Source organism: Ovis canadensis, chromosome 11 (assembly GCF_042477335.2).
Source record: "Ovis canadensis isolate MfBH-ARS-UI-01 breed Bighorn chromosome 11, ARS-UI_OviCan_v2, whole genome shotgun sequence".
NCBI classification, from domain to species: Eukaryota; Metazoa; Chordata; class Mammalia; order Artiodactyla; family Bovidae; genus Ovis; species Ovis canadensis.
The window spans coordinates 41651439-41675661 of NC_091255.1; the positions used below are offsets into that span (position 1 = coordinate 41651439).

General features: G+C 54.6%; 1 protein-coding gene across 2 annotated transcripts; it reads right to left on the minus strand.

Moving 5' to 3' along the window:
• Positions 1-111: 111 nt before the first annotated feature.
• On the minus strand, positions 112-17599 carry TRPV2 (transient receptor potential cation channel subfamily V member 2). Of its 2 annotated transcripts, none has more exons than XR_011247039.1 (15): positions 17360-17580; positions 15519-15755; positions 13271-13404; positions 11431-11724; positions 10514-10797; positions 8409-8582; positions 7898-8053; positions 7278-7373; positions 6434-6504; positions 5839-6179; positions 4027-4093; positions 3610-3926; positions 2645-2772; positions 1767-1846; positions 112-292 (listed from the first exon to the last, which is right to left on the minus strand). XR_011247039.1 is itself a non-coding variant. In XM_069542926.1 (15 exons), exons 2-15 carry the CDS (start codon positions 15716-15718, stop codon positions 198-200), a joined length of 2262 nt encoding a protein of 753 aa, XP_069399027.1. In that variant the 5' UTR covers positions 15719-15755; positions 17360-17599; the 3' UTR covers positions 112-197. The 2 variants fall into 2 exon arrangements, 1 of the variants encoding a protein (XP_069399027.1); XM_069542926.1 differs by having other exon boundaries at positions 5839-6004; positions 17360-17599.
• Between the last annotated feature and the right edge of the window lie 6624 nt (positions 17600-24223).

Sequence of the window (24223 nt, forward strand, 5' to 3'; positions counted from 1 at the left end):
GAGACTGAGGGAACAGCCCCGCCCCAGACACAGGTAAACTCTCAGAGAAGTGGCAGATGCCAACCAGCCCAAGGGCCCAATACCTTTACTCAACTAACGTTTCCAGGAGAGTTACCCACAAGAAAATATTTATTCATTTTTGCCACCAAAGACCCCTGGAGCCCCAGAGCCAGCAGGTGGGACTGGAAAGATATCCATCAGTGGGACTGCAGGGGCTGCAGGGGCACCTGGTCTTCCTCAACCGCGCTGTCCTGGCTGGACTGGGAGGCCAAAGCCGGGCTCTTCATGGTGCCTGTAAAGGGATGAAGACCACGGTGGCCTGGTCCTCAGGGTGTGTACCCCAGGAAGCAGGCTCCAGGAAACAGGAGGAGGCCACAGCTATGGCACCACTCCTGCCTGTAGACAGCAGGCAAGGAGTCCCAGGCAGTGCCTCCCCCCACCACGTGCCCATCAGGGGCCTCCTCCCAGGAGCTGAGAGTGCCTGCAGGTGACAGGCTCTTGTGTTAGAAACCAGAACACCTGAGATAATGTGCTGAAAAGCCAGAGGGTGGCGAGAGTCAGGTGCTCAGAGAAGAGAGGAGACCCCACCCTACCTGGGGAGAAGATGGGAAAGGTGGATGCCCAGAGAATGGAAGGGCACTTGGGACAGAGCCAAGGAGAGATGAACAGGGAGCACTGTTGAAGGACTGCCATCACATGGAGGGAGGTGCAGGGAAGGGGGCTGGACAACAGTTTTGGGCCTTGACCCGAGGAGGAGGAATGTGGCCTTCCAGGCAGTGGGAGGCGTTGTGTGCTGGGGGCTGTGTGTGGTTTTTGTCTGCATCAGAGGGACTGGAGTGGGATGAGCCTGGAGCCAAAAGCCTTGTCTAGGATCTGGGTGCAGACGTGGGAGGGAAGGGGCAGGGCAGAGGGTCCCAAGGACACTCAGCACCAGGGGGCAGGGGGTGGTAGAGACCCACAAGTCCTCCCGCCTGGGCGAAGAGGGGCGGCCTGACAAATGTGGTCCTGGCAGGGCAGCCCCAAGGCTGTTCCCGATGGTGATGTCCAGTTAGAGGTTAGAGCAGGCAGTGGGGTGTGGAATGACAAGGGGATTTTCAGAGTCTTGAAGGGAGGGGACAGCAGGGCTCAGAGGCAGGAAGTTATCAGTGAGGGCCGTGTGGTCAAGGACCCAGGAGCCCTGGAGGCCAGAGGAGACTCCACACACCGGTTTCTTGAGTGATGGGGCAGCTGTTGGGAGGGGGCCGGGGCACAGCAGGTGGAGTCTGGAAAGAGCATGAGAAAGGAGAGAAGGGCAGCCGGAAGTCCTGAAGTGGGAGCTACAGAGGATTCTAGAAGGGGCCTGCCCTGCAGAGAGCCAGTCCTCATAATAGGCCTCTAGTGGGGGTCATTCTTGGAGGAGGGCCAGCACCACCCTAGAATGGAGGGGCCTTGAACAAGGCCTCACGGCCCAGGCAGAGGAAGTGGCTTCTCAGGTGTGGGGGTGGCCAGGCTGGCCTGTCGGGGTGGAGCCATTGGGCACTGGCTTGTTCCCCTGCTGGGTCCCCCCAGAACCCATTGAATGAGTGGAGGGTGGAGCAGAGGGACAGACAGAAACCTGGACAGGAAGAGGCAGGAGGGGAGGGTGCACCAGGAGCTGGTTGCCCAAGTGGTGGTGAGGAGGGGGGACAGACTGGGAGAGGCACCACTTTATGGGACAAAGCCCCTCCACGATGGAGCCTGGAGCCCAGACTCTCCGTGCCAAGCAGACACGCCCCACAGCCACTCACCAGGGCCGCCCTGCCCTGAGGGCTCCTCGCACACCGTGGGCAGCGTCTGCTCCCACGCAGCCCAGTTCACTTCCTCTACCCTGCAGGAGACAGGGCAGCCGTGAGGCTCCAGGAGGCCAGGGGTGCAGGAGAGCGGCTGCTCCAGAGGAGGGCAAGGAGGGCGAGTCTTCTCCACAGGACTCTGGACCATCTACCAGCCCACCTGAGCCTGTGCTCTCAGCTCTCAGACCGTTGCCCCTGCCAGGGGCCCACAGGGAGGAACAGGCGTCTGTCTGCTCTGGCTATTCACAGTGACCTGGATTGTCCCCAGCATCCAGAGAGGAATTTAGAGGAGCTGGATCTCTGTGGACTCAGGCTCTGGAGTCTTTTCACAGCTACTCCACGTCCTACGACCCACCCCTTGCTTGGCTATGCCCTCAGAGAAGTGTGTTTCTGGCCATGCACTTGTCACCAGGCTCCCTCTCTGTGGGGAGAGTCTGCTCTCAAGGGAAGGGTTGCAGCCTCAGGGTCAGGATGGGGGTGGAGAGTAGAAGGGCAAAGCCAACCAGTCACAGCAGGCTTAGCACACTCTGACCCCAGGATGCCTCTGGCTTTTGACCTCCTGACTGTACCCCATTTCAGGACTGAAGGAGTTAGTCACGGACCATTGGGGAGGGACCTTCAGTTTCAGTCAGTGGATAGGAAGATGAACTGATAGGCAGAGCGGCGGGTCTTGGAGCTCTGGGTCTAACGAGGTCCAGCAGCACTGACCTCGCCTGCCCTGGCCAGAGTCCTCGGACACACAGACCCTGCCTTTCCCTCCAGACCTGGCTTTCCTTCCTAGCTGCTCCCCGCTGGTTTTCAGCAGGGCCCCCAGGCTGCCCTGGCCCCCTGCTCACCTGAAGCACCAGCGCTCGTCGGGGCTACCATCTGGCCTGGAGCCAACTGTCAGTCTCACCCCTGCCCGCTGCTGCTTCCTCCTGCACCACCAGTAGCCCTTCTCCATCTCTAGGACAGAGATGGCTTTCTGGGAACAAAGGATTCGTCAGACAGTGCGGCCGGCACTTCACAGCGTAACTCAGCATCTGTGAAGTGTGTGGATCTGAATCCAGCCCCACAGTTCACATGCCTCTGTATCAAGCCCTGCATCCCCTGAATGTGTTCCCACTTAGAGACTGAAGATGACGTGTCCTGGGTGATTGCTGGGGAGCCCGCAGGTGATGCATGCCCTACAGTGACTTGCAGTAACATAACTACACTTTTAGAACTACAGCAGACACAGAACTTCACAGTGCCTGCCCCTGGCACTCAAGCCAGTTGGGGACGGCATGGAACTTTGCAGGTGAGGCTCAGAGAAGATAAGTGGCTTGCCCGGTCAGCAGTGAATTGGTCACACAGTTCAGCACCCCCTCACCCACAAGGCTCTCCCCGCAGCACCTGTCCAGACCCACCTGGACCCTCCCAGCTCTCATCAGCTCCCAGCTACCCCAGCCTCTGCCCTCCCCCTCAGCTCCTCCAGGCCAGGCCAACCCAGGACCCTGCATCCCACGTGTGTCGCCCACCAAGCTAACCCCACAGAACATTCGATGAGTACCGAAGCGGGATGCACGAGGGCGGAGTCTTCATCTCATTCTCTGCCATATGCTTGGAGCCTAGAACCATGTCTAGCCCTGCACTGGGCACTCGGGAAACACTTAGTACTAACAATGATGGCAGCTAACACACAGCACCTAGTATGTGCGAGGCACATCCCAAGACCTGATCCATCCTCAGGTCAGCCCTGTGCAGGATGGAAAGAATGGACAAGGGAGATCCCACTCGGGGGCTCAGGACACAAGAAGCGATGGGGACCCTCCCCAGGTACCTGCAGCTTCCAGATGCTCCAGCTGTCGGTGGCGACGTTGTTGACGGTCTCGCTCATGAGAGCAATGAGCATGTTGAGCAGCAAGACGTAGGTGAGCAGCACATAGGCCAGGAGCAGCAGCAGCACCACACCGCGGAAGTGCAGCTGGTCTTGGAAGGCCAGCTCGCCCATGCCGATGGTGAACTTGAACAGCTCCAAGGAGGTGTCCAGGATGCCCTGGTATGGGGCCTCCTTGTCCTCCTTCCCTGCCACCTCTGTGGAGTTGGAACCCGCAGGGGCCCCGGTGTCCTGGGGCTCCCGACTCAGGCTCACTAGTGCTGCGGGGAGGGGAGAGAGGCAGGGGGTGCTCAGCCTAGGGGAGACCAGCGGGCAGCCTCGAGGGTAGCAAGGGCTGGGCGGGGGAGCAAGGGCCTTTACCAACAGCAAAGCCGAAAAGGAAGACTAAGTAGACCAGCAGGAAGCGGAGCAGGTCCCGAAGGATGACCTAGAACACACGCCCCAGAGTTGGCTGGGGGGCCCAGGTCACTAGGTGTGACTCCAGGCCCTGCTTCAGCCCTGCACACGTGCACGCACACATGCACAATGTGTGCACACACAGGCCCTGTGGAGCCACAGTGGGGGGTGGGGTCTTTTAAAAAATCTATATCAGATCACATCATTTTCCTGCTCAAAACCCTCCAAGGACAAAAAGTCTCCAGCAGCTCCACGTCTGGATATGTACCCAAGAGAAGGAATGGAAAAACAAGGACTCGATCAGATAACCCAGGAACCCGTGTTTGCAGCAGCGTTGTTCAAACAGCCAGAGGTGGCAACAACCCAACTGTTCACAGATGGATGAACAGATAAACTAAATGTGGTGTCTACATACAGTGCAGTATTATTCAGTCTTAAACAGAAAGGAAATTCTAATGTGTGATAGCAGAGATGAAACTTGAGGACATTATGCCCAGGGAAATAAGCCAGGCACAAAAGGACAAATACTGTATGACTGGTACTTACAGGATGAGGCACTCAGAATAGTGAAACTCATAGAGACAGAAAGTCAAAGTGTGGTTACCAGGGGCAAGGAGGAGGCGAGTAATGGGGAGTTCGGGTTTCATGGGACAGAATTTCAACTGGGGAAGGTGGACAAATCCTGGAGATGATGGAGATGGTTGTACAACACTGTAAATGTACTTAATGTCACTGAGCTTCCCAGGTGGCTCAGTGGGAAAGAACCTGCCTGCCATTGTGAGAGATGTGAGAGACCCGGGTTCCATCCCTTGGTGGGGAAGATCCCCTGGAGGAGAACATAGCAACCCACTCCAGTATTCTTGCCTAGAGAATCCCATGGACAGAGGAGCCCCGAGGGCCATAGTCCATAGGGTTGAAAAGAGTTGGACATGACTGAAATCCTCCAGGGGCCTCCCCGAGGCCAGCAAAACCACTCCCTTCCCCCCAACTTCCTCCCATACCCTCCCAGCCTCTGTCTGTCCCTAGCTGTCCCAGCTCGCTCTGGCTTCCGGCCTTGATCCCTTTGCCTAGATTGCTACTTCCTTGAGCCTGTGGTGGCTGGATCATTCTCTCAGATCTTAACTTACATGCCACCTCTTCAAAGAGACCCACAGAGCAGCCGGTTTACAGCACCCAGTCACTGTCCCTCACACCCCCCTTACATGTTTCCTTCAGAGAATTTAGTGTAATGCACCATTCTCACTTGCTTTCTTATGCTGTTTCCTTGGCTAGAATGTCAGCTTCAGGAGAGCGAGATCTATTCTGTTTGTGAACAAAATACTGTGTTCCTGACACTTAGAACAGGGCCTGACCCATACCTAGCATCTGCTTCCTAAATGCTTGTTGAATGACTGAATGAATGCAGGCACCTCCACGTGCCCAGATGACCCAGGGCACAGCCACACTGGTGAGCTTCTATGCTTGGTCCCTGCTACTTCAGTGAGCACGGAGGCGCGTGCTCCTGTGTGGACACTTGCCAGCACACACGTGTGCACATGTGCTTACCCATGTGGAGGGCAGACCCTGAGAGCAGGCACAGGTATGTGCACCCTGATGCTGACACTCGGTGAGCGTCTGGGGGCATGGGGCACGGGCAGACTTGCTCACATTCCCCTCTGCCTAGCCTAGCTGGGGGGTGGGGTCGGCACGTGCCTGCTGAGCCCAAAAGGAGTCCCCCTGGGGTGCAGTGTCCGGCTCCGCCCAGTCTGGCTGCACGGGGCCGCTCCTGCCTCTCACCTTCTGGATCATGACGCTGTAGATGCCCGTGTGTTGCCAGCCACGCATGTAGTAGAGCAGGTTCAGCCAGCCCAGCACCAGCGAGCACACGAGCAGCGGCAGGTGTGCCTTGACGGCCAAGAAGCACAGCACCTGGGACAGCACGGTGAGCAGTGCCTGGACCAGGCTGCGGGGGGCAGGGTCGGTCAGCTCGCGGGCCTCCCCTGGCCGGTGCAGACCCCCACTGCCCCACAGCCCCTGCCGCGGTCTCAGAGATGAGATGGCCTCCCTGTGTCCGGACTGGACCTGAGCATCCTGACCTCCATCTTGGGTGAGGTCCCTGAGGGCCCCAGTTCCCTGCCCTGTAAAACGAGGGTGACAGGAACAATGCCTGACTCGGCAGGCAAGGATTCAGTGAGACACAGCAGGTAAAGACTAGGCTCCACTGAGGCAGAGCGAGGACTCAGTCGACGTGATGAGCTGGACCCAACAGCAGCCCAGCTCTGGGGTCCAGCCTGCATGCTGGTCCCAGACCCTGGAGCTCCCTGGTCCCCAAAGCCGGTGTGGTGCCCCCTCCCAGGCCAAGATGGGGGAGGAGGGGTGAGGCCTCACGTACAAGAGTATTTCGAAGTAGCTGTCCATGAAGGAGATCCAGATGAACAGACGGCGCCTCCAGAAGTACCACAGCTGCAGGGGGGCAGGGGGCCGGGAGGACAGGCTGTGACACGTGCTGGGCCACAGCACAGCCCCACTGCCCTCAGGGCTGGATCGCCACTGTCAAGCTCCCCGCCCACGGCCTGTCACAATCCAACCAAAACCACCTCGGGGGCTCAGGCGGCAGCTTTGACTTTTGGGGTGCTTATGAATCCGGCTGGTAGCTGAAAAAGCTCCAGACTCTGTTTCCAAACTGTCAGACACCCAGACAATGCCAGGGATCTCCCGGCTCCCTGTGGATCCAGCTGGAGGGCTCATGCTCCATACGATGAAATGGGCTCCTTTCCCTCCCCCTTCCTGGCTGCCCAGGGACCATCCGGTGCTCCAGCCACCCTGGCCTCCCAGAGAGTCTCCACACCACGGCCCAGTCTGTCTCCCGCAAGCTGGCAGCATCTTCCCCTGAGGCTGTCCTGCTCAGGCCCCTAGCCTACCCTCCTGTGCTCCTCAAGTGAGGAATGACCCAGCCAAGGGACCGTGGGCTGGGGGCCGTCTAGCTCTACTCACAAGGGAGCAAAGCTGGCACTGCCAGGGGATCACAGGAGTCATTTGCCGCCCTGAGGGCACCCCAGCAAGCACAGCAGGGTTAGGGCATTCAGGCCAGAAGGCAAGGCCGCCCTAAGGCTGCTCAGCATGGGACCAGGTATGGGGCTCAGTCTCCTGAAAATGCAGGGACTTGGTTAACCTGTGCCCAGGCTCCTCAGAGCAGGATTCTGGGTTTGGAGCGGGGTGGTCAGAGGAGCCCTCACCTGGCCTATGAGGAGGTAGACTCCCCCGAGCAGGAGCAGCACATGGCCCAGCAGCAGCATGGTGTTCCCAGCCATCACTTCCGGTGAGAGGAAGTCCTGCTCGAAGAGATGCTCGGCTCAGCCTGGGGTCCCCTCCCAGCAGCCCCCCACTGATAGCTAGGCTGGGGGCCCATTCTGAGTGTGAGTGGTGGGGAGGCCCCCAGAGTGGCAGAGCAAGCATTGGCTCTGGAGCCAGACTGTCTGGTTTCAGGCCCCATCTCCACCGCTCACAGCCTGTGTGGCCCTGGAGAAGCTGCTTAATCTCTCTGTGCCTCCCTTCACTCACCTGTAAACCAGCCATGATGAGAGTTATCATCTCAGAGACTTGTGAGATTAATTAAACATGTTAACACATGTCAGTCATGTGGAACACTTTCTCACATATGGTGCACACTCACTAAGTCCTAACTATTATTGTTGTTACCGCTATGCTGTTACTTCCATACTGTGACCAGCTAGGTTAGCACATGGCTACAGCACCCAGCGGTCAGCATCTGCAGGGTGCGTGATAATCCTTGCCCCATCTTCTGCCAGGGTTGTTTCCAGCAAGCCTCCCCAGGACGTGCCCCTCCCTGCCTTGCCTTCTCCAGGGCAGGCTGGTGGTAGGTGACAGCGGTGGAGATGAACATGTAGGTCAAGTAACACAGGAAGTTGAAGAAGAACCTGGGGATGAGCAGATTCCACTTCGCCTGCAGCAGTTTGTTCAGCGGCTCCAAGACTACCATCCGGTGGCGGAGCTGGGACGGCAGGTGAGAGTCAGAGGCGCCTTTGGTTCAGCAAGTACAGTTGGGGGCACCAGGGGAGGGGGAGAGGACAGGGAGCCCCGAATGACCCCTCCCCACCCTCACAGCTACAGAGTGACCAGTCCTGAACAGGTGCTTGGCAACAGAGAGGACACTCTGGCGTGATCCCCAGCTCGGGTGGCACCGGTGTGTGGAGTGAGCGTGTGCCCAGGGGCTGGGTGGGGACATGATGCCACACCCCCACATCCCAGTTTCAGGGCCTGCGTGGTCCAGCAGGCTGACCCGAACGGTAGACCTCGCAGGAAGCTCTGCCAGGCCCCCTAGGCACACCCCCACCCCATGGGCTCACTGGGCTTCGGCAGTGAAAGGTGATGATCTCCAGCACTGAGTTTTCCTCCCAGCTGTCCACAGAGGCCAGGTCATACAGCGACACCCGCACAGGCCCATAGGACCACTCGGTGAATTTTCGGGAAAGGTGCTGGTATGGCTCCGGGAGCTCCCGCTGCAGGATGTGTCTGAAAATCTACAGGGCCAGGCTCATGAGCTTGAGCTTGACCCGCATGGCCACCACCCCCACTGATGGGAAGCCTCGGACTCAGTGTCCTGCAGAGCAGACACACGCATGTGCCCTGCACACACGTGTACTTGTGCATATGAACTGTTACACACGTCCACGTACTAAGCCCCATGTAGGCACTCCCACCTACCCACCTATGCCAGGGCCTGCCAACCTTGGCTCTTCCTTCCCCATTCCTGCCCCAAGGCCTCTTTTCTGGACACTCTTATGGCCAAGGGACCCCCAGTTCAGGGGTCCTTAATGCCCCATGACATCAGAGGCTGCCAGCTACACATGTGTGTGCATGACTGTGGCCAGAGTCTAGAGCTCTCAGCAGGCTAGGAAGTGTCCCTGACCTGAACAGGTTCGGAGCAGTGTGGTTTTACAAATGAGGAGTGTTGGAGGTGGGGGCTTCCTGTGTTGGGGAGTGGCTTCCACAGGTCACACAGCCATGCCTTTAGACACAAAGGGAGGTCCCCACACCCCAGGGGCCTTGGAGGGCAGGAAGAAAACGTAAAACCCATTTATGTTCAATTTGGTCTTAAGCTTTAAAGACACCTATGTTCTAAGCATGGGGCCCTGTGTCACCTGTGTAGGTTGTACACCCATGAAGCTCCCCCTGATAATAAGGATCAGACAATGAGAAAGTTTTTTGAGAAAAAAGTAAAGCTAGATTATGTTTATTCTTTTTGTTTAACCACACAGCTTATGGAATCTTTTAGTTTCCAGACGAAGGATCGAACCTAAGCCCTTGGCAATCAAAGTAGAGTCCTAACCACTGGACTGCTTGGGAATTTCCTCATGGTTACTCTTTCTAAGAGTAACTTATAACTTCCAGATAAATCAGCTTTAGGCATTAAAATTGAAACTGCAAAAGAAAAGTCTGGAAGAAGATATGGCTATGGAATACACACACATACATACACACACACGTATATTCATGCACACACACAAAGTTTTAAAATATTGTAGGAGTTAAGCAATAGCAAAAATTAAGAAAAAGATAATTATACTCAGCTACATAAAAATGTAAAAATTCTGTGTAGCAAAAAATGCCATGACATTTTTTTAATATTGAACTGGGAGAAAAATTTGCAATTATGATTTGCAAATTGTAAACAAAATGCTGTTATGTTCATGATCAATAACACTTATGGGGCTTCCCTGGTGGTCAAGGGGTTAAGAATCTGCCTTGCAATGCAAGGGACACGGGTTCGATCCCTGGTCTGGGAAATCCCATATGTCGCTAAGCCCCATGCGCCACAACTAATGACCCCTGGAGGCTGTGAGCCCCAACTACTGAGCCCGCATGCCACAACAGAAGCCCACATACCCTTGAGCGTGCACTGCTCAACAAGAGAAGCCACCACAATGAGAAGCTCTTGCATTTCAACTAGAGAGTAGCCCCCACTTGCCACAACTAGAGAAAGCCAGTGTACAGCAACAAAGACCCAGCACAGCCAAAATTTTAAAAATAAATACATAAATAATTTTTTTAAAAAGAACACAAAAATCAATAGGAAGAAAACCTAACAGCAAAGAATATGAGACAGCTATTTGCTGATCAAGAAACCCAAATGACTTTAAAAAGAATCCCTGGGAGTTCCCTGGTGGTTCAGTGGTGAGGATTCAGGCTTGTACTACCATGGCCCAGGTTCAATCCCTTGTCGGGGAACTAAGATCTGGGAAGCTGCACAGTGCAGCCAAAAATATACAATCTCTGCTTTATAATGTAATATATTCATTCTGCAGCTCCTGGATAATTTATCAATAATAAACACACACGTAGGAGAGGTGCATGCCGGAACTGCTCTGAGCTAGACACCACCCCAGGCTCTTTCTGCAAAATTCCTGGCTGAGTACTACTGCTTCCTGGAAAGGGTGACCCGGCCACTCACCTCGATTTTGCCCTCCTTGGCGGCCAGCTTCAGGGGCGTGAGGCCCTGCAGGTTGGGCATGTCCTCCAGCTGCAGGCCCCCCACCTGGAGGAGCCTGTCGTACATGTGGGTCACCAGCATGCTGTTCTCCGGAGAGTTGTCTGCGATCATCACCAAGGCGTGCAGCACTGTGTTGCCCAGCGAGTCAGTGGCCTGCAGGTTGGCGGGCTGGTGCGTGTTCTTCAGGAGATAGGTCACCACATCCCACTGCTGGGTGCACGCAGCCAGGGAGAGGGGCAGCTCGCCTGGGGGCCAAGGAGACAGCTTGGGCCTTGGGTCTCTCAGCTTCCACCCGCTGGCTCGTTATGCTCCCTGGACTGCCTTGAGGTGGGTCAGGCAGCCAGAAGAGGAGATGCAGTATTATATCAGGGTCCCTGGCCCAGCCAGGCCAGGTAGTGAGCAGAGAAGGTCCTGGGCCCTGCCCAGGGCAGCTGCACCTTCTCTCAGGAGCTGGTCGAGGTGGCTCTGTCCAGCTCCGACCCAAGGGAGAGGACCTGGAGCTCTAAAGGGATAAGAGTGTGGGCTTGCCCATCAGGCTTCCCACCCCTTGCCTCTGTCTCCTTTTTTTGCCGGGGCCCAGACCCACTGCCGCTGGGCACAGATGTTCCTTCCTCCAGGCCCTGTCTGGTCGAGTCTCATCACACACCAGTGCTAGCTGCCCGCTCCCCTGGCCCTGGTCTGAGCTCAAGTGTAATGAGTGAGCTTCCCTGGCCAGATAAGGGTAAAACATCTCTTAGACAAGCTGCCTTTGCAGGTGGCCGAGTGATTAGAAGCATAAGGGGTCAGACAGATCTGGGTTTCAGGGTCACATTAACCCTGTGACCGTGGGCGAGGCCTTATCCCCTCTGCAGTCCACTTTATACAAAAAGGCAGCTCACCGAAGTAGAAGGAGGTCTCTTGGCTCCTCTTCTGAAAGAACTGGCCGCAGGCCCGGGCGTGCACATCGGCCCCATTCTCCACCAGGAGCTTCACGCAGAGCAGGCTCCGCTTCTCGATGGCGATGTGGAGGGCACTGTGGCCTCGGTAGTACTCATCCATGCACTGGGCGTTGACCAGAGGCTGGGGATTGCCCGAGGCCTGGTCAATCTGCAGCAGTGGCTCGATGCAGGCGTTGGCCCCATCCCGAAGGTTCAGCACAGCTTTCATCAGACAGGTCTTCCCCGTGGAGCCCTCTGCAGGAGGAGGGGAGGGGGCACTGTGGTGTTCAGGCCGCCCACCCACCCATACAGGGAGCACCCCAGCCATGCTGCAGGGTGATAAGGCTCAAGCCAGAGGAGTTAGAATACCAACAGGTATGGCTGCAATTTTCTTTATTTTTTAGTTGCAGAAAAGCTGCTTTACAGCATTGATTTGGTTTCTGCCATACAACAACTCCAATCAGTCATAATCATATACATAAATCCCCTCCCTCTATAGCCTCCCTCCCACACCCACATCCCACTTCTCTAAGTCATCACAGAGCACTGAGCTCAGCTCCCTGGGCTATACAGCAGCTTCCCACTAGCTGTCTGTTTTACACATGGTAGTGGATACACGTCAATGATACTTTCTCAATTTATCCCACCCTCTCCTTCCCCTGCTGTGTCCACAGTCCATTCTCTGTGTCTATGTCTCCATTCCTTCTCTGCCATTAGGTTCATTGGTACCACTTTTTTAGATTCCATATTATGCATTAATATACATATTTGGTTTTCTCTTTCTGACTTACTTCACTCTGTACAACAGACTCTAGGTTCATCCACCTCACTACAGCTGGCTCAAATTTGTTCCTTTTTACGGCTGAGTAATATTCTGTTATGCTACAATTTCTGCCCTATAAATTAAGTTTCTAAGACGTGTAGGCAACGTTGTCCACACAAGAGCGTTTAGAGCAGTGTTTGTTAAGTGGCTTTACCACTTAAAAACTCCGTCTCTTCTGGGCAAGTCATTTGGCCTCTCTTAACCTCAATTTTCCTCACTGTAAAATGGAACCATCCCAGGGTTCTTGTAAGGATCACATGGAATTATATACAAAACTCTTAGTACACAGAGGTGCTGAGGTCAAAAATTACAATCTAAATGGCCACCAGTAGGGGGTTAGTTAACTAAACTGTGGTCAATGTGCAAGATGGGAAACTCCGCCGGTTGTTATGGTGACTGAGTTAGAGGCCTGTGCACCGAGATGGAGCGTGCTATAAGATGTAGTAAGAGGGGGAAAGCACATTACAGATCAGCACACATGGCACGGCCCCACTTCTTATATATATATACCTCCTGAATTTAAATAGTTTGAAAAGATGTATTCCATATCATTATTAGGAGCCAGGATGATGGACTGTTTTTACCCTCAGCTTTATACATTTCATTACTATTTGAACCTTCTAGAATGCACAAATGTTCTTTCCTTCATCGGCCCAAATATTACAGGTACTTATATTTGGGGCAAAGAATGCTCTGGGATAGATGAAGTGTGTGGTATGCGTGTCAGATCTCAGTGATGCTGTTACTGAAAAAGAGGCAGGGAAAGGCCACATTGAGGAAGCCTGAGAATATCCGTTTGCCACTGACACGGCTGAGGGTAGCCGAGGCAGGCCCAGGTTGGGAGCTGGTGGGGTAGGTGGACAGGGGAGCGGGCTCTATCGGCAGGAGAGCTGCTAGGAGCACTGCCCCTCCTTGCCTCTCAGCTCCTGACCATGGTCGAGACCCACCCAGGGAGCCCTGGCTCGAGCGGTAGCCTACCTCTGTACTCCGAGTCTGTGAGGTACTTGCTGGTCCGGCGCAGGTACTCTGGTAGCCCCGCCAGATCCTCGGGGGCCCCCCGGGCCACGGCGCTGAAGAGCCGGTCTCGGCCAAAGCGGTTTGGGTCTGGCTGGCTGTGGGAATGTGGTTTGTGCCTGATAACTGCAAGAGAGCTCTGGGCCCCCAAAAGAGGGGAAGCTCTTTCCCCTTCCCAGGGAGCTCCATGAGAGCCTCTTGAGGGCCTCTACCCTCCCTGTAGCTGAGTGGTAAAGAATTCACTTGCAATGCAGGAGACACAGGTTCAATCCCTGGGTCAGGAAGATCCCCTGGAGAGGGCCATGGAAACCCAGTGCAGTATTCTTGCCTGGAAAATCCCATGGACAGAGGAGCCTGGCAGACTACAGTCCATGGGGTCACAAAGAGTCAGATATGATTGAGCGACTTAGCATGCAGCATGCACTCTCCCAGACTGACCAATGAGACCCCAGGTGCTCAGACCCCTGGAGGAGGGGACTGTCTGGGGCCGTGGTCCATGGGTCCCCCGACCTCAGGCATCTGGGAGATCTGCTCTCACTCTCTAGGTGCCCTGAGGGTCTCACAACAAGCACAGGGCTACCAGAGGTGCCCACAGACTTGGGGGCTGTCTGTACCACTGGTCCCCACCAAGGAGTCAAGAAAAGCCCCTCGTCTTCTCAGATCATCTATGGACTAACAACAGAGCAGCTGCCCCCCTGACCATCACTTCTGTCCTGGGTGAGCAATCTCTATCAGACAAACAAGGAGATAAAGTAACTTTCCCAAAGTCACATGGTGCAGAATTCATGGTGCAGGGGATGGGGTGGGGGGGTGGGGGGATGGGGTGGGGGGTGAGGGCTCAACTAACTCCAGACCCCGACTCCAGAGAAACTCCAGCCTGGACAGACAGAGTTTCCGCAGAGAGATGGGTCCCAAAATGGAAACCAGATGCTCACAGAATTTTACTGAGAAGCCACACTTCTGGGAAAATCCCCAAAAGGAGCTGGTAACCTTTCTGAGTCTAGCAGGGCTGGGTGGGGTACCCCCGCCTGGACCCGTCCCTTCTCACAGAGGCCAGCTCGCCTCTGGGCTCCTGGCACCATGACCAGCCAATATGAAGGGACAAAGAGGGGACTAACTGACGTTTTGGGGACCCTCAGGTCTACCATGGAGTGGATCAACCAAGAAAGGGTTGGAGGCTCTGATGAGTGGTGGGGCTGCTGGGATCAGTCGTATTTTAAGCTGTGATCGCATGACTGATGCACCATCATTCACCCAGCAGACCACGTGGACGCAGCATGACCAAGAGGGCTCTGTGGCTGACTGGGGAGCCTGGGGCAGTCTGGCTAGGGGAAGTGGCTATTTGGACAGGCACTTCCTGTCACAGGGTGGCATCAGAGTCCTGGGACAGGGAAGCCCATGGGGCACAAAGGGCACCAAGATGCTGGTTCTGCCTCGAGCTGGTGGCCCAATCCCAGAAGCTTTGCAAGCATCCTCTCCTGCCCTGGTGTGAATGTGACCTCGGTCCTGCAGCACAGACAGGACCAGGACAGGGGCTCTGGGCTCAGAGGCCAAGGCGGGCGGCCGAGTCCCAGGGGTGAGTGAGGCGGGGGGAAGGGACAGAGGGGCTTCCCTGGCAGAGTGCTGTCTGGCCCATGCAGATATGGCAGACCTCACGCTGGGGCATGCCAGGTGCACCCCTCCCCCACACCCACAGGGCTCCCTGCCAGAGTGGTTCCCAGGGTCTGAATTAGTGGACATCACAGGAAAGTCAAAGTGAAGGTGATTCCAAGAATAAGCCCACTGTTCTTAATCCCCAGAGTCCACGTCCCCAGGGCAACAGGTCCAGCCTCAGAGGAGCCTGCGAGCACGTGGGACATTCCTGGATGTCCTTGACTCTCCTGGACTGGAGTGTGGATCCTGCTACCACCCCTTGCAGGGACTGTGACAAACAAGGAACATGCCAGGCTCAGCTGAGTAATTGGAGCTGAAAGAATATGTCCCTACCAAGAGGAATGCAACCCCAGAAGACAGAAGGGCAAGAATGGGGAAGGTTCTGGAAGCAGCAACCTCAGCGAGCAGAGCGGAGTTCAGCCTGTCGGCCCTGGAGCCATCAGAGCCAGACCGAGGACCCCCCAGGCTGTGGGGAAGGGGTGCTGGTGTTGGGCCAGGCCACCCAGTTTGCTTCTGCTAGAAGTGAGGCCCCAGGCTCCATCCACACTTGCTGCCTCACCTGGCACCTGCCGCCTTTCGGAAGTTGAGATTCACTTTGATCTGTGGAGAGGAGTTCCGGTCCTCACCCTGGAACCGGGACTCCATGGGGGGTGGTTCGGTGCTCCCGCCCCCCTTTCCTTTGTCTCCCTGGGCACCATCTTCATCGCCTCCATCTGAGGTCTCGAGCCTGAAAGCAGGAGGGCTGGAGGGCGTAGTCATCCTTAGGGAAGACGGCTGCCCCTTCTGACTGGAACCTCTGTGGGGGTGGGGGCAGACAGAGATGTCAGAGCAACCTCCTTTTCCCAGTAGGAGCAGGACTAGAAGAGCTGGCTGGAGCCTGGGACCAGAGAGGCTCACTAACAGAAGCTGGGTACAAGTAGACTTTCCCTGGTGGCTCAGCAGTAAGAATCTGCCTGCAGTGTGGAGAAGCAGGTTCAACCCCGGGATCGGGAAGATCCCCTGGAGGCGGAAATGGCAACCCACTCCAGTATTCTTGCCTGGGAAATCCCATGGACAGAGGAGCCTGGAGTGCTACAGTCCTTGGGGTGAGCACACACAAGTAGACCAGCCCCCAGGGCAGGGACTCAGTCCAACAGGAGCAGGGAGAGGAGCCAGAGGAGGGAGGACCGAGAGGGAGGCTGTCAGAGAAACAGGGACCATCACTGTCCCTGACTCTTCCTCTGGGACTTCCTGATCTTTGAGAGGCCACAGCCCCTGGTCCCGAAACGTTTGTGTTAATAGCACACCCCTTTCTCGACACAGCCTCCTGCCCAGCAGTTGATATTCACAGCAGATGAAAATGCAGTTTCTCGTGGGGGCAGGTCACTCCACCTCCCACGCAGAGTAGGAGCTCTCTGGGGAAGTCTTCGGAAATCCAGGGGCCTATCAAAGTTTTTATTTTGCTGCCAGGACGACCAGGGCTCAGAAGGGGGAAGTGACTTTCCCAAGGTTCCAAGCTGTGGGCAGCACCTAGCCCTACCATGCTGTTCCTCTTCAGTTCTCAGAATCCTTCAGGGCCTGTCTGTATTTTCAGTCTTAGTGTCTCTTAGGGGGTTCAGAGCCAGAGGGAGATACCTCGCTGGCGCCCAAGCTGCCCTGAGCCTGCAGCCCCACCAGGCCCCAGGCTGGGCGGGGAGTTCAGCTCCAAGCTCCACCTCACCCTCTAGGGGAGCGCTGAAACCACAGCCGCCATCACATGGTAGGGTGGGGCCCCAGTGTGGAGTGGGAGAAGGCCCTGCGCCCCCCATTGGGTGAGCAGAGAGAAGGGAAAAGAGCCCAAGGTGGGGAGAGTGGAGAGAACAGTGTGGGGAGAGGGCGCAGGGAGCAGAGCTCGCGGACTTGGGGACGGAAGTGGGGGGCATAAGTGGCAGGGTGGACAGTGGCTGGGCCTGGACCATCTTCCTTGCAGCTTCAGCCTCCGGAGTCGGGGGCGGGGGGCGACGTGGGGGCATCTTCCCACAGAAGCAGAGGAGGCGGGGGCTGTCCAGTCCTCACGACGCAGTGTTGAACCAGCATCTTTCTGCGCACCCCGGGGGCGTCTTTCCCATGCCACTCGCCATTTAACCTGGCTAAGGTCCCCACCCTCGCACCGTTCTGCCTCCCGGTCCAGGGCTCCCAAGCCTCCGCAGCAACAGCTGTCCTGCCCAACAGCCCCTGCCCTGCCCATCGTCGCCCCCCACCCCCAGCCTGGACACCCGCCCCACCATCTTCCTAGCGAGGTCAGGTGAAGGAGGGAGCCGGAGCCCCGCGGAGACCCTGGCTCAGGGATGGGCTAGCAGGAACCCCACTTGGGCTTCCTAGCCGCCACCCCCAGGCCTGGGGGTCCGGGCCCCTGGGACGCCCGCATCATCCCGGACTCACTAGCTCGGCGGAGGCAGCGCGAGACGCATCCGGCTTGGGGCTGCGGAGGAAGTGCAGCCGGGAGGGGCGCTGGCCGGCCGGGAGCCCTGAGAGCCGGCTGGGTCCCCCTGCGTGCCACCCTTTCAGCCCGCCTGGCTGCAGCCTGATCAACGCTCTCGAGGGAGGACCCGCTGGCCGGGATACTGACCATTCGTACCGAAGGCCACACCCTCTTTGGGGAGACACGCCCCGCCTCCCGCCCCGCCCCACCCCCACTGCCTGCCTTTGAGGCCCCCAGATGCCGGAGGTGGGGCAGTGGGAGGCCACCCTTGGGTGCTGCGTCCTATTCGGAGGAGAGGGGAGCTGGCGGGCCCTTGGGTCAGCGAGGGACTCAGCCCCTAAACACTGACCCCCACCCCTCCTCTTCCCCACCACTGGTCCCCCAGCTGCCATGTGGCTCAGACGGGGCAGGGAAAGCTGACGTGGACGCTCCCGGAGAGGAGGGACTCAGCCCAGCACCTGCCCCTGGAATGCACCCCACCACCCCGACCTCCCGACCTCCTGGGACCTTTCCCCAGTCTCCCAGACCCGCAGCCTGCGGGCACCAGCCTTCCTTCCCTGAGCTAAAGGCGCTTCCAGCACCGGCCAGCAGGGGCGGCTATGCTTCTGAAATTAGACAACTCCCTTCCAAACCAGCCCTGGTCCAGACTGGCGACAGAGACACCATCCTAGTAAGTAGCCAGCCCTAGGTCATCTCCCTCTCCCTCACCCCTAAAATCCACCCCATCAGGAACCCCACACCCCTAAACCTCCCAATTTGTCCCTATCTCTGCCTGGTCCAAACCACTGTCTTTCCTGCCAGGGAGACCACAGCCACCTTCAGGCTGGTCTACCTGCTTCACTCCTGCCTGGCACCCCTCCCTAATCCATTCTCCTTACAGCAATGAGAGTGGTGTTTCAAAAATGAAAACCAGATCACCTTACTCCCTGGCTTAAACAACCCTCCATACTAAGCCTGTACAGCAGGATACCCTTCTCCACACCCCATCTCTTATTGCAATCCTGCCGTTCACATGACATTCCAGTGTATACACCTGTGCTGTCCACTGTAAGGTCACCAGCCACAGTGGCTATTTAAATATGTCAACTATAGTAAAATTAAATTAAGCATTCAGTTCTACAGTTACACATTTCAAATGCTCATAGTCACGTGTGGTTAGTGGCTACTATAGAGGACAGCACAGATACAGAACTTTTCCATCATAGCAGAGAATTCTATTGGACAGTCCTGCTCTAGACATTCTGAACACATTTCAGTCTCTCCAGTATACTAGTATACCATGCTCTCTACTGTTGCCTCCAAGTCTTTGCATAAGCTGTTGCAACTGTCAGGAACACACACACACACACACAGAGCCTTGCTTTAGCCAATTCCTACCTCTCTGTTTAAACATCACTTCCTTGGGTTGCCTTTCCTAGACCCTGGATTGGTTTGAGGGTCCCCTCTCTGTGTTCCATTAAGTGTTAGTTGCTCAGTTGTGTCCGACTCTTTGCAACACCATGGTCTGTAGCCCACCAGGCTTCTCTGTCCATGGGATTCTCCAGGCAACAATACTGAAGTGAGTTGCCATTTCCTTCTCCACAGGGGATTTTCCCACCCAGGGATTGAACTCAGGTCTCCCACATTGTGGGCAGATTCTTCACTGTCTGAGCCACCAGGGAAGCCCCTGTGTTCCATGATACTGTGCATTTCTCTGATAGTAACTCATTGTCCATTATGGTTAACATTTATTTGTCTGGCCTCATCTTTAATAATAACAAGGGCCTCCTGAGCAGTTACTATATGCCGGATACTGCTCAGTGCTTTGCATGTAATTCTCAGAGCAACCTTATTTCACAGATTAGGAACTGAGGCTGGGCAACACTGGACACACTATCCAAGGCCACAAAGCTGGGAGGTGACAGAGCAAGTATTTGAATCTGGAGCCATGCCTTTATACACCAAGCTCTCCAAGAGATGAGATCTTGTTTATTTTGCTGTATCCTCAGCACCTAGCACAGTGCCCAACCCCAGGTGGTGCTCAAGAAACCTTTGAATTATGATTGTAATGCAGAGGACATTACTGTGCTGTTGGGGGAAAAGTAAAGAGTAAGTGGAGACTCTCAAGTCCTTCAGTGACAGTTGGGTAGACAACCCTGATTGCAAATCAAGTTTATAAAAAGTCCTCAGATTATCAATCATAAGGAAAATGCAAATGAGATACCACTTGACACCACTAGGATAGCTATAGTTAAAAAGACAGATTATACACTACCTTTAAATCAACTAGAATACAATAAAAATTTTTAAAAGACAGATAATGATATGTATTGGTGAGGATATGGAGAAGTTGGAACCCTCATACACTGCTGGCAAATTATACAGTGGTGCTGCCGCATTGGAAAACAGTCTGCTTGTTCCTCAAAAAAATTAAACATAGAATTACCATATGACCCAGCAATTCCACTCATGGGTATATACTCAAAAGAAATGAGAAATGTCTAGAATAGGAGACTCTCTGGAGATAGAAAGGAGGTTGTTGGTTGCCTATGGAGATAGAAAGTAGATCCCTACAGATTTGGGGAGTAATGGGGAACTGAAGGGTACAGAGCTTGTTTGTTTGTTTGGCTGTGCCTATGTGTAACTTTTGAGGATCTTAGTTCCCCAACCAGGAATTGAATCTGGGCCACAGCAGTGAAAGCACTGAATCTTAAATACGAGACCACCAGGAAACTCCCAGTACAGGGCTTCTTTGGGAGGAGAGGGTGATGAAAGGATTCTAAGTTTGATTGTGATGATGGTTGTAGATATGCCAAAAACCATTGAATTGTACACTTTATGTTGGCAAACTATATGTGAATTTTATCTTTTAAAAAAAGAGGTCCTCTGAGCAGACTGCCTGTGTTTTTAGTCAGAAATGAATCAAGCAGAGAAACACAGCTTTCTCAGTCCCAATGCCACTGAACTCATATTTGAAGAAGCTTCATCCAGTCCAGTTTCCATGGGAGGAAAATCTCCCCCAAGCCGTCTTTATATTTAGCCTTTCCATATGTTTCAATTCCATGTGTTACACTTAGTAACTTTTTATAAAGACATGTTTTTTCACTTGAATTTGTTTTCAGAATCAATTTTAAGGAAGACAAGTGATTCAAAGCAAGTTCAGCAGAGATATTCTTTAGAGAGGGTGGGAAGGCAACTGCCTTTTCGATGTGTATCATTTGAACTATTTGAGTTTTTCACCACTGACTTAAAAAACCAAAAAAGGGCATCTCTTGCAAAGCTAAAAAAGAAAAAAAAAAAGACACAAACCCAGCTCAACTGTGCAAGAAGTGTCTAAAGCCTGTGTGTAATTAATGTAAATTATAAAGAGAAGTGGGAAAGAGAAGTGCAGAGTGGGAAGGCAAGAGCTGCTCTGGCCTTAGAGAGAAGGAAAGGTGGAACTTGGGGGAAGTGAGTGCACAAACCAGAGCCTGCTCCTTTGCTTCCCAAGACTTGGTCCAGAGCCTGGGCTGGGCCGGTGTCTTGGCTTGGAGCCTCTCTGAGCAACTCTGTGTCTGAGACTGGCAGAGAGGTAGAAATAAGCCAATTTAGGAGGCTGAACAGGCTTCCTGGAACAAGGGAGGAGACTGGAGTTGAGCAGGCTGGTACTGGAAGAGAAAAATACTAGTTGAGGTAGCTAGGAAGGCCAAGAGTGCCTCTTGCAGGAGGGAAGTCCTGCGAAGTCCTGCGAGTGTGGGTGCAGTCTGCCTGGCCTGGGAGATCCTTGCTCTAAGCAGAGGCAAGCTGCCCCTTCTCATGCGGTCTCTGCACTACATCCCACACCCCCACCCCCGGGACCATAGCTCAGCCTGGCCCAGATATGGGGCCTATTTCCCAGGACCCAGAATAGCCACAGCCAGGCCCCGGGCCAAATCTGGGAGCCCAAGTTCACAGCCTCTGGGGAATTTTCTGGACCTTGGGCTGGGTCTGGGCCCGTTCTCAACAACCCTCAGCTACTGGCTTATGGATGTCTGATTTTTGTGTGTATGTGTAATAAAGTTTTATTAAAGTATAAAGGAGATAGAGAAAGCTTCTGACATAGGCATCAGAAGGGGGCAGAAAGAGTACCCCCCTGCTAATCTTCAGCTGGATGTTCTATAGTCAGAAAACGTGTTCGCTAAGAAAACAAAGAACTAGAGCTCTAAACATCCTTACGTTGTCCTGAAGGATCCCGGACGAGGCCCCAAGATGAAAGGTTGTTGTTGAATTACGATGCAGGGATTCCTGGCCCCAAAGGAGAAGAATTCAGTTCGGGGCCAGAGACAAGGCTTGATCACTCAGAGCTTTTGTGTAATAAAGTTTTATTAAAGTATAAAGGAAATAGAAAAAGCTTCTGACATAGGCATCAGAAGGGGGCAGAAAGAGTACCCCGGATGTCCGATTTTACTACTACAAAGACCAGAAGGGAAGGATATTCTGCCGTCTGGGAGACAGGAGAAAGGGGAGTGGAGAGGTGGAGTCGACGTAAAGATGGGGCAGACAGAGAAAACGGTGCTTAAAGGGGTTACAAAGTCAAGGCCGGTAAAAGAGACACAGCCTGAGACCAGAGATCCAGACAGTCTGGCCAGAACCAGCGACAGCGATAGGAGAAAGACCAGACACAGGCAGAGTCAGCCTGGACCAAGGAAGCATCAGATAGCCTGACTGAGGCAAAGGATGACCCAGGGTGCGTCCAAGGTCGAGCCGAAAAATACGCGATAGAGCACGGAGGGGTGAAGGCGAATCAGGAGACCAAGCAGGAAGATGCAAAGGGCCTCCCGTTATGTCTCAGCCATCCACACCCGGGACGCCTCCGCAGTGCGCCTCAGCCACGCCCACACCCACGACTCCTCCCCTCCGCGCCTCAGCCACGCCCACACCCACGACTCCTCCCCTCCGCGCCTCAACCACACCCGTGTCGTGCGAAGGCTCGGCTCCGCGCCTCAACACCCGCTTCACACACACCCGGGAGTTCCCCCGTGCCCGCCCCCGTTAGCGTCACCTCCGGCGCCTGTCCAGATGAGGGCCTGCCCTTTTCCCCATGCGCCGTAGGACGCAAGTGTCCTCGGTTCCCTGGGGCTCCCAAGGAAGGAAGCGGTAGGAGCGCGGCAGTGCCTCCCAGTCGACGCCTCACTCCCCTCCTCAGTCACAGCACAGCGAGGGAGTTGGGGCGTCCAGGCTGGGGCTCCTGCTTCTCTCCAGAGGAGCGGGTTTGCGCCCGCGGTGTGGTGCACCCAGGGCTGGGGAGGCACCTGCCTCGCACTCTGGACGCGGGTAAGGTTGGAAACGCGCTCTCGAGCCGGGCCTTCACAGCATTTTCTTTTTCACTCCTGACCACGACCACCTTGGGAGCTAGATCTGTGGTCTCCATTCAGAGAAGGGATCCAAACATGAACTGGCTTGCTCTGGATCACGGCATAGTTCGCAAGTGACGGTGGTGGGATTTGAACACAGGCAGTCTCGCCAACTTTTGCCTTCCCATCTCTCTCTCTCTCTTTTTTTTTTTTTTCCCACAAAGTCACAAAGGTTTATTGTATAACTTACACCCTTAAAATTTTTAATGTGCTTGGTAATTTTTAAGAATGTACACACTTTTAAAGCTAACAGTTCTAGAATTTTGACAAAAGTATATACGCATATGACCATCACAGTGGTCAAGATACAGAACGCTGTCATCACCCCAAAGTGTGCTCTGGTGCTCCTTTGAGAGCCCCTCCTTCACTGCCATATTCTGATAACCAAGGAGGATTTCCGTTCTCGCAGCCTTGGTTTCCAGAACGTCACATAAATGGAATCGCGTACTGTGTAATCCTGACGTCTTCTAACGTACCACGTCACATGTCTTGCTGTTGCTGCAGTTCCCTATGGCAGTGTCTGACACCCCTCCCAGGTCCCTGGACTCTGAGGAGAGTTTGTTTTCACTGCCTGGGGCTGCTGCAAGCCTGGAAAAGGAAGGATGTTGTGAAGGTGTCTTAGTCCATTCAGGCTGCTACCGCAGACAGGGCAGTTTATACACAATAGAAGTTTATTCCTCTTAGTTCTGGAAACTGGGAGTTCAAGTCAAGTCCCCAGCATGATCACACTGGGGAGGCCCTCTTCCTGGATGCAGCCAGCTCCTCTTCCTGGTGTCCTCATCCTAACCTGCGGGGTCTCCTTTGTAGGGGCACTGATACCATTCATGAGGGCTCCATCCTCCTGAACTAAGCACTTACCAAAGCCCCCGCTCCTAATACCATCATATTGGACATTAAAATTTTGACCTGGGCCCGGGGGCACACAAATATTCAGACCATAGCAGAAGAAATGACAAGGTGACTCAGGAACCAGGGACAGGAGCTCAGAACAAGACTTAGAACGTTTCAGAAATAACACTCACATTTAGACTTTATTGGGTAAGTCATGGAGAGTGATTTAGATTTGAATGTGAGACCCTCCCTCAGACCCTCATAGTGCCCTGGGGGCTGCCTCTTTGCTAAGAAATCATCTCAGAGGAGAAAGGTTGTTGGCCAGAAAGGCTGAGTGTCCAGGCCAGCATGGCTTGCAAGCAGCCCTTAGTTCCAGAGAGTTGGAGAGAGAACAGGAAAGCTTATGCATCAGAGTTTCTTTTGGCTCCCTGCATTGTCTCCTTTGGTCACAGGTCTACTTTTTCTCTTTGCTTTTTGGAGAACTCTGCCTTTCATGAGAGAGGCTTTCCTTGAATGTCTTGCACCAAAAAGCTAGCTGTGTGGATGGGGCTTCACTGAGCACCCCCGAGTTTAGCAGACAGGTGGCCACTTCATTGCCCGCCTCCCCACCTCAGCAGGGTCTTCTTTATACTTATGTCCTTG

Excerpts from the sequence above, each read along its gene's own strand:
- TRPV2 (XM_069542926.1), bottom strand. The coding sequence starts at position 15,718 with ATGACTACGCCCTCCAGCCCTCCTGCTTTCAGGCTCGAGACCTCAGAT. Across the intron at positions 8,583-10,513 it reads CCAAGGAGGGCAAAATCGAG|ATTTTCAGACACATCCTGCA; the intron begins GTGAGTGGCCGG and ends CTGGCCCTGTAG. Across the intron at positions 6,505-7,277 it reads TCTACCTCCTCATAGGCCAG|CTGTGGTACTTCTGGAGGCG; the intron begins GTGAGGGCTCCT and ends GCCCCCCTGCAG.